The sequence below is a fragment of the Candoia aspera genome, chromosome 1 (assembly GCF_035149785.1).
Source record: "Candoia aspera isolate rCanAsp1 chromosome 1, rCanAsp1.hap2, whole genome shotgun sequence".
NCBI lineage: Eukaryota > Metazoa > Chordata > Lepidosauria > Squamata > Boidae > Candoia > Candoia aspera.
In genome coordinates this window covers 174,620,105-174,634,431 of record NC_086153.1, presented here as the reverse complement: position 1 = coordinate 174,634,431, position 14,327 = coordinate 174,620,105, and the positions used below count along the sequence as shown (strand labels likewise).

The window sequence follows — 14,327 nt, the reverse complement described above, 5'->3', positions numbered from 1 at the left end:
CTGGAAATTTCCAACCCGCAAACACGGGTTAGAACAGTGACATGCGAAACGTTACGATGTATACAGAACATTGAAACGATGAACATGACAAACAGCATCAAGAGACAGTCTGAAAGTGGTGCAGCTGGATGTATTTTCCAGCTCACCAATGTTCAGGAGAGAAGGGGAGGAAAGGAACAATTCTCCATGCCGTTCTGAACTAGAGAACTATACAAATTTATTCTGTAGAAATCTTTTTCAGTTTTTCTAGCAGCCTAAGGCAAGATTGTAAAACCAAATGCAAGAGTATAGAACCTAAATTAGCACGAGGACTTGACTGTCATTCTGTCGTGTTGTCAGGAAATGTGGCTTTACTCCATTTCTGAACTTCTGCCTTCTGAGGGGAATCCTTATCTAGAAGAAGGGAAAGGAAGAACTGGCTTTCTCGGTAAAGAAATGGGGGGGGGGGGAAACAAGTGGTTCCTTTCTCCTTTGCCACAAAAGACTCTCTAGTCTTCCTTCATGGAGAGGAAGGCAACACCATCTTTTCTTATGTTTTTTTGCATAGAGGAAGGTGTCCTTTTCAGTGCTAGGTTTGAAAAAGCTCTTGTCTCCAAAACAACAGCTGATCAGAGATGGGGTTTTTCTCCATTCATTGTTCCGAAGAGAGCTTTAGTCAGCACTGAAGTGAAGAGTAAGAAATTGATGAGCCAGATGTGAAACATTTGAGGCTTTGGGTTCCTGGTTCCTACTGTAATCAACCTCTTCTGCCTATGCATTAGACCTATTAATATTAAAAAAAAGAAGCCCTTCTGTTGACAGTATCATACAGGTGAATAGAAGATGTCTCAAAAGTGTTGCATTTGCGTTAAGGCAGAGATGGAAAACCCTTTTTCTGCTAAGAGCCACACTTCTTGGGAGTCATCTGGCATATATTAGTGTGGCTTAAACCAGCAGTTGGAGGAACAGAGCCAAATGTTGGACTACTCATTCTTTTTCTCTTTTTGGCATTCCCTCTGTTTCTGTTTGTTTCTTTATAGATCTTGGTCTCTCCTCACCATCACCCTCCAAGTTTGGGGGAGTGGGGTTGGTCTGTGAAATTCACAAATAACTTTTTGAGTGTTTTGAAACACAGATCATTTCTACAGATGACAATGTCTTAGTATGAATTCTGTTGTTTTTCTCCTGTTATTGACCTTTAGAGTTAATGCTCTTTTCTTACAAAATGCTTCAAATAACATTGCGTCCTCAGTTAGCTCCAGTGACATCTACTGATACGGAAGACCTAATTAACTGAAAGAATTCCCAGTTGCTGAGTTTAGCTAGCAATCTGCTTAGGACTCTGTCCAGCAGATGTTTTCCCTGCATTAGAAGTCTAGGGACTTTGCAGACCTCCCTGCTCTTTAATCCTCAAAGTAAATATCAACACATTTGAGATGTGGAAACTAGTTCTTCAGCACAGAAATGAAATGTTACCATGGTCACCGCTTTTCAGTCCTGTATGTAAGAAATTCATCACGGGAGCAACAAAGTAGGTTTGCAGAACAGCAAGTTCATTTTTAGCCTGCCTCAAAATTAAAAATGAAACAAAGAAAAAATGGTGCCAGTGGGACAAGTAGCGATCAGCACGTAGCACTGCCTGGGACATCAGCAGAGAAGTATTGCTTCCATGTTATCAACTCTGAAAAAAAGATGATAACATATAACAGCAGATAGGATTATTGTACATTTGGTCTTTAAATGAGGGGTATGGTTTTTTGAAATGGAAAAATGAAAGTGTTCAAGTTTGATTCTGTGCGTTTGTTGTGTTCATAGACAACTCTAGGTGGATCAGAACAATTCTACACCTCTGTTTCTACACCATATTCAAGATGGTTTGTGTAAGATGGCAACAAAGCTGTCAGGGCACGAACAATTTATTGGTGTTCTTGCAGCCAGATGTGAATTTAAAAACTTGCATTAAAGGTAATCTATTACACTAAAGGTAAAATCAGGAAAGGGGAATCCATTGTGACTGCACAAATTGTCCTTGGCTGTAGTACTTTAGATTTTTCCCATTGGGATGACTCGCCTATTTCTGCTTTTTTGATGGGAAATCACAGAAAAGAGAATCCCTTCCTGCTTTTGTATGCACAGCTAATATACCCAGTGCATTTGGATATTGCCATTCCATTGCAAGCTGCATACTAATGGATCATAGCTGTAACTGCTTTCATAGCTTACTGCAAACTTCAGCTGATGCTACAACAATATTATGCAGAGTGGCAGAAGGCCAGAATGCTCTTAATTTTATTTTCTGTCTCCTTTTCATATAGTCTGAAGAAACCATTTTGAAACGCCTAATATATTAAATACCCAATAGTTTCATTCATCACAGGAGGCTTTTCTCTCCTAACTGAGCTATCAGTCTAACAGTATAACTGTTTAGCAGGAAGCATCTATATTATTATGAGAATGTTGTTTTTTAAAAATAACTGCAACAACTTGCTTAGAGAATGCGGCTTCTGTATTATTTTTTGTTTCAAATGGACTTCTTGCACTCTCATCTAAAAGTGCCCCTCTTTAGCATTTTTGGATGAGCACATTTTTTTCACTTTGTAGCCAGGATATTTCTTAAGCTATAAAGTAGGCAGGAATTATCAGTTCCACTGTATTCTTTCAACAAGCCTTTTGGAAATCTCCTGTTACTCTGTCATCTTATATCTCTCTTACATCAAATGTTGCTAACATTTACATTCCTTTCTTATAATTTTAAGTGCTGGGCTTCTAAATTGCCAAGTAAAACCAAGGCCTCCGGAGGAGGAGAAGCTTCATCTAGCAGATGAAGGGACCAGTAAAGTCCACCTTTGACCCATGGAAGCACACAGGGTTGTTGTGGGGAAAATTGGAGGAGGGAGGGCTATAATAGTGCCTGAGCACATGGAGGAAAGGCAGGATGTCAGTCGAATGAATAAATAGAAGTAAAACTTCCTTCACTTTGGCAATTCCAAGTAGTCTGTTGCTTTGTCATTTTAAAGCCTGCTTTTCCATAGTTTGTTGATATTTTTCCTTGCTCAGTGAGTCCTGTTGCACCTTAAAGATGAGCATGTCCCTAGAGGACTCTTATCATGTTTGCTGCCACAGGATAATAGGCATCAGCTTTGACACCTGAATGGGTTTGGAACCCAGATATCATACAGGTATCAGCTTTGATATAAAACCAGCAGGAAGAGCTTTCTAAAGGTTTTGTAAAAGGCAAAAATGTTTTTTTTTTAAAAATCCAGCCAAGGCTACAAAAAGGCTGTATATTTGGTACAGCAGGTGTACTGTGCAACTTAACACAGCTTTGGTATGAATCCAAAAATAGCAGAGAGAGCTATTTTCATCTGGATTTACTTACAGCTCATTAGTACATAATTTTATTTCAGTTTACCAATTTTTGGACAATAATAATACATCACTAACCAGCAGCACTCTTCTTGTTGCAGTATCTACTTGTTCTCATTGCCAGGTAGTACAATGAAATTTTGTTTGGTTTTTTATAATTTTTTCCTATGGGAAAAAAAAGACATCATTCAGGTCTAAAAAGTGGAGATAGGCACCTTTAATTTCTTTCTGTTTTGCTCCATGTTCTGCATTATTCCTATAACCGTAGAAAGATGGGGGCAGTATTACTTTGTAAAAACTTCAGCACGTGCAAAATCAAATATTAAATGTCAGGTCTGCTTCAATGAAACTGTGGGGAAGGAGAGCAGAAACAATAAAGTATGGTGTGGTCAGAATGCAGCTTCTCTAAAAGCAATGAGTTATCCATTTAATATGTATGTATTAGACAAGAAAGCTCTCTTCTGGGCTGCTATTAGATTCAGATCTTTCCAGAATTAGCTGGAGGGCCATTTTACACTCTCTGATTATACTTGTAAAGTTATTATGCGATAGAATAATTGATGATCTCAAATACCCAACTCTTTTTGATATTTCTGCCTGCTAAAAATTCAAAGAAACAGAGATTTCTCTACAGGACAATGTTTAGTCCTTCTCTCTGAAGTCCCTAGAGAGAAGGCAGAAAAAAAGTATTTTTTATTCAGTGAAACTTTTGCTGATGCTGAAGCATTCTGTTTGTTTTCAGATGTTGATTATTTCCAACTCCTTTTCCCTCATTACTTTTGGCTAACCAGCAGTGCGCTTGGTGATGAGTATGGAAAATGGTATACCATTTTTTGCCTCAGCAAAATCAGTCATGAATTCCCAAACAGAATTACATGTCTTAAGACCATAAAAATTTTTCTTCTCTCCTGCTAGTAAAGAAAGTAGCAATTGTTTCATAATATGTAATGGAGCCTATACATCTTTTTTTAAAAAAATCTGTGACAGTGAAAATACTACAGTATACAATAAGAAGAAACCGGCTTTCTAGCATATACATTTCACGGTCTCCCAGTTTCTAGCCTGGTGCCTTAACTACCACACCAAACTGGATTTTTCCTTCTTCTTGATCCATTTAGTCTTTCTTCAAATATTTGTACTTTGTACTGATCACTCACTTCCACATTCATTCAGCACCTATTCATTGTTGACCCTGTTGCTTCTTTTTTTTTTTTTTTTTACTGCACACAATTTATACGTGCCCCATTCCCAGCACATTCAACTTTTATATTTTTACCAGAAAATAACAAAGATGAGCAAGAATACTTAAAAGAATTCAGAAAGAGGGGGTCTAGAGATAGTGGCAGTAGCATTCTGATAAACGGGTGCTTTGTGTGATCCAATGACTACCTTTATGTGAAGGGATAATCCATACCCATAACCCCTGCCATTTTGTGAAAGCACCTATAATGTTTTCTTAAAATGCCAAGTGCACGTACTGAACCAAAAAGATTGAAATTCCTCCGTCTGTACATATCACCTCATACACACAAAAACATGTACATATCCTGTGTGCATAAAGTTAACCTTATACAAATGCTGAATTTACACAAAGCAAGATATTTTTAGTTGGCAATTAACTTGTGGGGCCTCCAAGCAGTATTGTGTTGTTTCCTTTTAGAGACTCACTTTGTACTATATTGCTGTAGACTCATTGTTTGAATTCAGTAGTATTTTGAGCTATATAATATTGAAATGAAAATCAGGATTTCAACTTTGGTCACTGAAAAATTGCCAACATTTCAGAAAAATATAATTCATCCAACATGCTAGAGGCCATGGAGAGATGCTTAATGAATAAAAAAAGTATTTTCTAGAGACCCAAAGGAACTGAAGAATGTCCTGAATATTATTCATTCATACACACACACACACACACACACTATTCTCATATATATATGTATGTATGCATATACTGTATATACTGTATATATAGTATTCAGTAAATATATTTCGGTGTCTATGTGGATGTATGAAATGTACTTACTGAATACCTTCTATAAAGGTCTGTTAGCACCAGGTAGCATTTGAATCAAGAGAGATAATGGTTTGCATTTTTTGCAAATGCTAATTTTACAAAAACTAGAAAGAGTAATATTTTTATTAATGAGGTAGCATTAGAGATAAATGGTGAGTTCATTAAGAAAATAGTATAGCATCCAAATTATGCAAATAATGATTACTAAAAATTTGGGCTTAAGAAATAACTCAGGACTGTTACTGCTCAGTGTCAGGGCAGCAACATCCTCTTGAAGATTGTGTACAGTCATTTTAAACTCCTTCCAGGTCATCTGGGGAAGGATCTTCCGTGCCTTTACAGATGTGCACTGATGACCTGGTAAAGCCCTCAAAGCAATCACACTAAACCTTTGAGGAGACATCACTGGCTTGGCCCTTCAGGGATATATGCTTCACTCAGGGTGTTGCCACAATCAAAGCTCCCCTCCACATAATTTGCATAGCTCTATTAAAAATATTATTTCTATAAAAGGTTGTTTTCTTTCAAAGCTGAGTTTACTGCATATGTTTCCGTCAGTGTTTATTGCTTGGAAATAACTGACTTTCAGCTAAGTTACTTAGGGATTTCACTGCCTTTGCCCATGCCTTTAAAGCAGCTTTGGTCATAGGTCTGCCACTTCTGGGATACAAAACTCTAGATAATCATTAGATGGAAACATCTAGGCTAACGTTTTGCTGCCATCACATTTTGGAAAGATATTCTTTCTATTTGCAGCCCAGATCCGATAGCCATCAATAAAGTTGGCCAGCACAAGAGACAGGGCCTTCTTAATGGTGGTTGCATGTATGTAACTGTAGAACTCGTTCCCCCGGATCATGCATATGGCCCCATCCTTACTTCAAAATAATTCGTTGCATTAAAAGTATCATACTGCTGCTGTCTGAAGTGGCATGAAATTTCTTTAATTGGCTGATTTTAATGATGGCAGCCTATTACTGAGATAGCTGTTTTTCATTATTGTCATCCAATTTTATTGGATTGTTTCATTTTAAAGAGTACTTTTTGCTAAAAGGTACTTACGGTTCATATTTTCTTAGCTGGATTTGACTTTGCTTTTATGGATTCTTCTTGCCTAGTGAAAAGATTTGTTAATACTGTTTTATATATCAAGAGAGGTATAGATTACCGTAAGAGGAAAATGGCCTTTAGCCATGGAAATTCTAACATTTTTGTAAATGTGGGATCAACAATGATTTCTTATGTCTTTTTCACAGCATGTTTTGGGAAAGTTTGCATTTCAAACAAACATCACTTCTGTACCTGAACAGAAGCAGAGGATTTGGAAGCCAGGGTTTTCCATCTTTTGGGAAATTGACACAGAACCAGGGTTTCCCATCTTTTCTACAGCATAATTGCCCCCCTCCTTGGACTGTCTCTAGATTTTCCTCCATACCATGTTCCTTGCAGGAGACTCCTTACTCTGGAACGAACTGGGGCACTGCCCATTGGGACAACACCTGGCAGATGTACTACCCTTATGTACAAAAGCCATACTTGCATGTGCTAACATGTATAGAGAGCTGTTGAATCTGCATTACATGTGTTATTAAAAGGGCCATTCTATACCAAACAAGGGACGTGGTGGCGCTGCGGGTTAAACCGCTGAGCTGTCGATCGGAAGGTCGGCGGTTCGAAACCGCGCGGCGGGGTGAGCTCCCGTTGTTAATCCCAGCTCCTGCTCACCTAGCAGTTCGAAAACATGCAAATGTGAGTAGATCAATAGGTACCGCTTCGGCGGGAAGGTAACGGCGTTCCGAGTCGTCATGCTGGCCACATGACCCGGAAGTGTCTATGACAACGCCGGCTCCAAGGCTTAGAAACGGAGATGAGCACCGCCCCCTAGAGTCGGACACGACTGGACTTTACGTCAAGGGAAACCTTTACCTTTACCTATACCAAACAGTAATAGAAACTCATGCCCCCAATTGTCTATCATTTTAATTGCTCCTGCGATTATGAAATAACTGCTCTCCTTCTACGTGATCAGTTCTAAGAAGGTTGCAAAATTCTTATCAATAGTCATGGCTTAGAAACCATGGCTCCTTCACATTATTAACAGTTTCAGATTTTTAATGTATTTTTTTTTCCTTTATTCACTGTATTTGTTTTCCTAAATGCTGACTAAGCAGTTTATAATTCTGCAGCCTTTAATGCATATTAATACAGTACATAACAATTTGTATTTTCCCTTCATTTTCAATTCTGTATTAGAGAAATATAATATTTCTTTACATTTTCAAAACATTTTGAGACAGTAAAGGTATCATAATGCATTCATCTCATTAAGAATGGAAAGTTTTCCATATACCATTCCAACTGCAGCAAGTAATTCCAATATTAAAGAAGTATAGTTATTTTCCATTCTATTTAATAGTTCTTGTCATTGGGACTTATATATTGTGTACTTAAAAACAGTATTTGCAAGGCCTTTAACAACAGTTGTTCGTTCATGAAAAAGAATCCAGGCTTTGTGTGAAGTGGTTTCCCTAAATTACAGTTGTTTGGTCTTTTCATTATAGTACAATTTGTTTTGGTATTAATTATGCTTTATCGTTATTTTAAAGGTAAGGTGTGCACCATAAAGTCTGTGAGTAATAGTGATCCTGATCTGTCATGCAGAGTTTGTGAGCTGCATTGATTTGGGGGAGGGAGTTCACAGGGAAGACAAGACTTCAGTGTGATAATTTGCTGCACTGACTTGAATGCTGTCAAGGGTGCTTACCTACCAATTGACTGCAGTGAGTGCAGAATCCTCAGCTCCTTTCCAATGCATTCTATTAACCGTTTAGCATTTAAAATCCCATTCAGTTTGCATTTTGCAAAATTTCTATTATTTATTACCTGTGGTATCTTGGAGAAACTGAGATGAAATTTATGGAAAATAAGTTAATTCATATTCTTAAAAAAATTGAGTTCCTTGAGTCAGCTTTATTGAAGATGCAGCCAAAGCAAACAATAGTACACTATACTTGTTTAAACCAGTCAGGGGCTCTGAACACTTTCATAGTATTTCTGGCTTATTTTAATATGAACTTGTCTCATTTTTAAATCAGATTTGGCAAGAAAAAAGAGGATAAAGGTGTAAAAAGTGATCAGAAGGGGAACTCCAAGCATGGTACACTCAAAAAAGATGACCTAGAAAAGATGAAGGAGGAACGGGAAAGGTAAGTTGAGTGGGTATGTATAACTTTTCTGGTGTTTGGTGGACAGGAAGGCTGAGTGCTGGCCAGCAAAGGCTGGGGAAAATACTCAAGAATGTCCATCGTTCTTGATGGAAATGTTATTTCAAAACAGCAGCTATGTGTACAAGCTGTCAGAGCATAGTGGGTAAGTTGAATTAAAAAATGTGCATGAGAGCTATTCATTTTTAACCAATAAATATAGAGAAAATTGTTTTACTTAAGATTATATTGGAAAATTCATGTAGAAAAAGACATAAATACCAGATTATAGTGTATGTTGCATACAGAATCATATACTGAGAAAACCTATATCCAAAAATAATATGTAGGAATAATATGCAGTGATTGCATATTCTATATTTTTCCTAAAATGTTTTTGCTAATAAATATGTGAAGAAATGAAATAATATGAGTCCCTGTGGCTATGATGCAGGCCACATTTCCACTGATTTCTTGTCTATCATGCACTGCTTGTGCCCTGCACTTGGTTTAGTTGGAAACACAAAAAGCCTGATGTCACTTGTTAAATTCAGCATTTTGTTGTTTCTTATTATTTATAAAATGTTTATCCATATAAAAATATTCATGACATTATTCAAGTGATGAAATCAGCTAAGGATATCCAACCATGACAATAATTGTTCTCATACCAAAACTCCATCTCCAGTATCTTCCATGGCAAAAATGGTGGTCTATCTATATGCTTAGCCAGAGCTTGCATTGATGACGCTGAAATCTCTGTCACTGGCAACTGTAAGGTACATGTCTTTCACTTCTGCAGAAGCTCATGCTCATTGCTGGGATCCTGGCAAGCTACAACGCATGCACTCCATCTGTTAAAGGGCCACTGCCATTTGTTAAAATGTTGGCAGACTTCTGGGAATGATCCCGTCTGTTTCTAGGGTTAATGTTCCAATTGGACAGACGTGAAGCAATTGTTGTTAATATTTCTTGTGGTAAATTCTCTTTCAAAATAGAATATATTCCCTGGAGTGACAGTTAATTGGTAAGAACCTATTAAAAACACTTGGTTCCATGCCTTTATAATTCTGGTTTATCTTGTCTAATAATTATTCACCTTTTGACCTGGAATCGTTTGAGACTGAAATGGGGAACAGCAGGTGTGCTTAGAAGCTGATGAACCCATATGATATTTTTAACTTACATATTTGATTTTTATTCTACAATTAACAAGAAAAGAAATACAATTTTTCCCCTGGATAGTTTTGTATCTTTTATTTCTCCTTTACAGAAAATATATATAACATGAATCCCAAAGGAAGGCTTAAATTATACCATATAGAGAAGACAATTTCTGTTTTCTCTGTCATTTTTATATAACATATTGATGTGTCATCTTTCTGAATACAATGCTGGTCAATATTGCCTGAAGAAGGCTTCTGTTTTAGCAAGCATGTCACAAGTAAGTTCCAATGCACTGTACCCTTTAACTGCAGCTGCTAATATAAATATAGCTCCACTGTTTTACTGCTATTTTATTGAGTAAGATGACTGCTCGTGAAGGGCAGCAGAAATGCAGACCTGATCAGTCATGAATACACCGGTAGACCACCTAGTTTCCCATTCAGATGATTCTTAAAGCCCTCCTGCTTTAGCCACGCATACCATAAATTAACCCCCATGGCTTCCAGCAGGGATAGGCTGCCTGGCGCCTCCAGATGTTTTGAACGACTAATTTTACAACACTTTGCTATTGGCCATGCTGGCTAGAAGTCCAAATCTCTGGAGGGCATAAGGCCACCTATTCCTTGTTTACAAAAGCTGTATCAGATTGCCTGCACATATGGTACTTTTGTGTTTAAAATGCATCTTCAGTCTGAATGGGGGGAGGAGTGAGTTGATCCATAGAAAACTGTCATCCACATTGATCCTTTTTATTCTTAAAGTAGATGTTTGCGTGCGGATGGGTGTGCATGCGTGCGTGTATGCACATGTACGTACATGTGTTTCAGTTATACCTTTTTAAATAACTTCCTTTTTTCTTTTTGTAATTTTCCAGTGTAAACATGCAGGTAACATTCCCCAACTTTAGATAATGTCTCGACTACCCTGTGATTAAAAAAACAAACAAACAAACAGAAAACACCCCATGTCTAATGGGTGGCCTCCACTGTAAGTCAGGCCAGAGATGTCTTGGGTTAGGTCCTTAGAACCATAAGTCTGGGGAACTCCATTACCAACCTGGCCAAATTTTAGCAGCTCCAGTGGGTAGGCTGGTGTGAAGCAGGGAAGCTGGTACACCAGCAACAGTCCGTTCTGATCTCTGCAGCCCAACTTCACAAACAAGGCCTCACACCTGGCAATCTGTGAAGCAATTCTCCTGAACACCAGCTGGGTTTCTGATACTTTGTGTGTGCCCCACCTGGTTTCTCATCACTCGGTGTTCAGCTCTTGAGGGCTCGCTCCAGAATGGCTACAAGAGTCTAAAGAAGATGATGCTGTGGAACATGTGTCTTTAGCATGGCTGAGATAGTTCATCTGCAGACACAAATCACGACATGATGCTTCAGTTACCGAACTATGAACATGCATGTGGGAAGTAGCTCAAGAGCTGAATGTGGTGAGTGATACTGGCAAAAAACAAATAATGTATTGCCCAGTTCTTGAAAACACAGCAGCTGATTTTATCAACAATAAAAATGAAAGCTAGCTTTCCTGTGACATGCTATTATAAAAAAAGCCCATCTACCTGTAAGATATGATCTAAGTTATCCAGATGAGTAAAAATTGAATGCTTTCTGGTGTTACTCTGTTAACATAACGAGGGCTTACGCAGACAGTAAAGATGAGTTTTATAACTCTGCCCCAAGATTCACTAATCCTATAATGTATAATGTAGTTCAGGCCTAAGATTTCAATGCATGTATTGGCAGCCACCACCATGCAGTGAACTGATGCTATAGATCTTGCTGCCACTGTGACTTCACTAGCTGCATACTTTGTCTTACCTGCCGAACAGACCAAGCTTCAGAAATGATTTACAAGAACGTAGGCTCTGCACACTCAGTTGCACATTCCTCATTAGAAGAGAGATTAATTTATTGTAAATCTTAACAATTGCAGCACCTGGAGATAGCAGGAAAAAGATATTGTGAGCCTGAGCCACTCACCTCAGTTTTAAAGATTTTAATTGCTTTCCTAATTACTGACATTGGTAAAAGTTTCTTAGCCATCTACTATGAATTTTCCATGTCTGCTCACATGATAGTTTGATGCTGTTCCTATTGTTGTACTGGTGGAGAGGTAGAAAAATAAGATTTTTCCTTGTCTTGGCACTTTGACCTGAGTCCCAGCCATTTTCCTGAAAGAAAGTTATGAAAAAAAAAAAATCCTTATCCAAAGAGCAGTGACTCTTCACTGGCAGAGAGCAACCTGAAAGAGGTGCCACTCATTGGGTAGCAGGAAGCAGACTCTCCCAGTCAGGCCCCACCAGTCAGGTGACAGTTCTTGTGGCTCACTATCAAAGTTAAAGAATGGGGATTATCTTGATCCAACCCTTAATAACAACTGAGGGGTTAGTCCAGCTTTAAAAGCCAGCTTGTCTTCTTCCTTTTCTCCACACCATGTATCTGAGGAGAGGGACTACATTTTGTTTGTGATCGTACTGCCCTGGTTGCTGTCTTGCATGGCAAGAAAAGAAGAGAAACTGAAGGGCCTCTTGGGGAAGTGCTCTTCCATTCCAACCAAAGAAGTTCCTCCACCTCTCAAGCACAGTCAGGAAGGCTGTGCTGGGATTCAACTTGGATTCAAGGGCAGAAAGAGTTCCATGATAAATGGCCCCAGAAGAAGGTCTCTCACAAAGTCCTGAGATGTGAATCTTTGCACTGAGCTCCTTAAGCATGTTAGCAAAATTGTAATGAAAGAAACATCATCTTTTCATGGAATGGCTAACAAACTAAGCAATGTCTTCACAACTTTCGGTGGGAAGTCCTTAGTACTTAGTAGCCAGTCTTTAGTCCAGTCAACTAAATATCAATAGCTGTAAATCTTCCTGAAGAATAAATATGCCCCAGAATAAGAGTGGCCTTGCTAAATTTGTTGTCCATTCGTTCATCAAACTGTATGTATGTGAGTTCTTACATGTTCTTTAGATATTCACATTTCCACTGGTATAGCATTGTACACCAAAAAGTCATTTTGCATATACAACTTATGTAAGTATGTTCAGTAGTTGTCGCTTGGACTAGAGTTCAGATTGTCTCCTCTCTCCCTCAAGTGCTATCAGCAACACCACCAATTTTAATAGCTGTTGTCAGGATGGTAATAAAGAGAAAATTATCTCCATTGTGTTTTTCCTGCTTGGTGCTATTGGTGTCTTGTTCCATTCTAGACCTCAGTATAGTCTAGAGATACTGTATATCTGGGTAAGAGTGTGCCTCCATGGACCAGATTATTTATTTGTTTATTTACTACATTTATGTCCCACTACAATTAAGTCCAATTCTCAGTGGTTTACAAGGTATATTAAAAAATAATTAAAATATTCACAGTAAACTAATTACAAATCCCTACTCAATAAACCATGACATAATCAAACATAATGGAACAACACATACACAATCATGCTGAATCATTATATTACAGGGATGGCTCATTCTAGAATGTGAATGCTTCACAAAGAGCTCAGTTTTTAAAATTTTCCTAGATGCAATCAAAGAGAGGCCCAGTCTGATTTCCACTGGAAGACTATTCCAAAGGGCAAAGCAGCTACTGAAAAACAGCAACCTTTGGCTTCAACCCCCATTTACTTCCCGGGAACTATAAACTGCTCCTTCCAATATGACTGTGTAAGTTGGGCTGATTCCAGTTGAAATAAGTGTTTCTGGGAATAACTTTAAAGGGCTTTATAGGTCAAAACCAGCCTTTAATCTATACTAAGAAGGCAGTGCAAGGCCTGAGACACAAATGTGATATGACCAACAATAGGTGCCAGTGAGTATTCTGGACTAACTGTAGCTTCTGAATGTTCTTTGAAAGCAGACCCATGTAGCAGCATTGCAGTAATCTAAACAGGTGGTAGTGAGAGTGTGAGTTATTGTTGCCAGGTCCCCTTGCACTGAGTAAAACCACAACTGGCACAGAAGACAAAGCTGTACAAAGGACCCCTAGGCACAGCTGCCCCTTGCTGCCCTAGTAGGGGCCGTGAGTCCAGAAGAACCCTCCAGTCACGGATCTGCTCCTTCATGGGCAGTGCCTCCCCATCCAGAGATAGCACTGGCATTAACAGACAACCTTGATGGATAGGCAGTACTAATTTTTCTTATTATGGTCACGTATTAGGCAGTACTTCTGTCTTTTATGGCTTCAACTGAACACCCCCTCATCAAAATTAAATATTTAATATTTAAAAAGAAAGAAATCAGGATGCCTTTCTTGAAATTAGAATTCTTAAAATGTGGAGCCCTGTTTTACAAACACTGTGCTTGATTTCAGGATCAGAGTGCTCAAAATCAGATCTGAGCCCACAGATTTACTATGGAGCTCTTCCATTTGCTGAATGAAAGATTACAGTGGTCTCCTGCAGGGGAATATATGTTGAAATCAAGTGCTGTGTTTCTTCTTTTACTCAAAAGGGGGATGGTTGGTATAGCCTGCGCTTAAGATCTTCCAGGGGAGAACCATCACACAGTTGATATATGGGGCCCCCAATTGGGTTTTCAGTAAACTAGAAGAATTAGAGGTGGTCCAAAATAAATTTGTAAGATTAATCTTAGCCTTAC

General features: G+C 38.4%; 1 protein-coding gene across 1 annotated transcript in view; it reads left to right on the top strand.

The window, feature by feature from the left end:
* Nucleotides 1-14,327, top strand: part of PARD3B (par-3 family cell polarity regulator beta) — a 569,932-nt gene that overhangs the window by 391,744 nt on the left and 163,861 nt on the right. Inside the window, exon 19 of the mRNA XM_063317964.1 lies at nucleotides 8,458-8,568. Within this exon, the coding sequence (XP_063174034.1) occupies nucleotides 8,458-8,568 (111 nt within the window). The remainder of the gene's footprint in view (nucleotides 1-8,457; nucleotides 8,569-14,327) is intronic.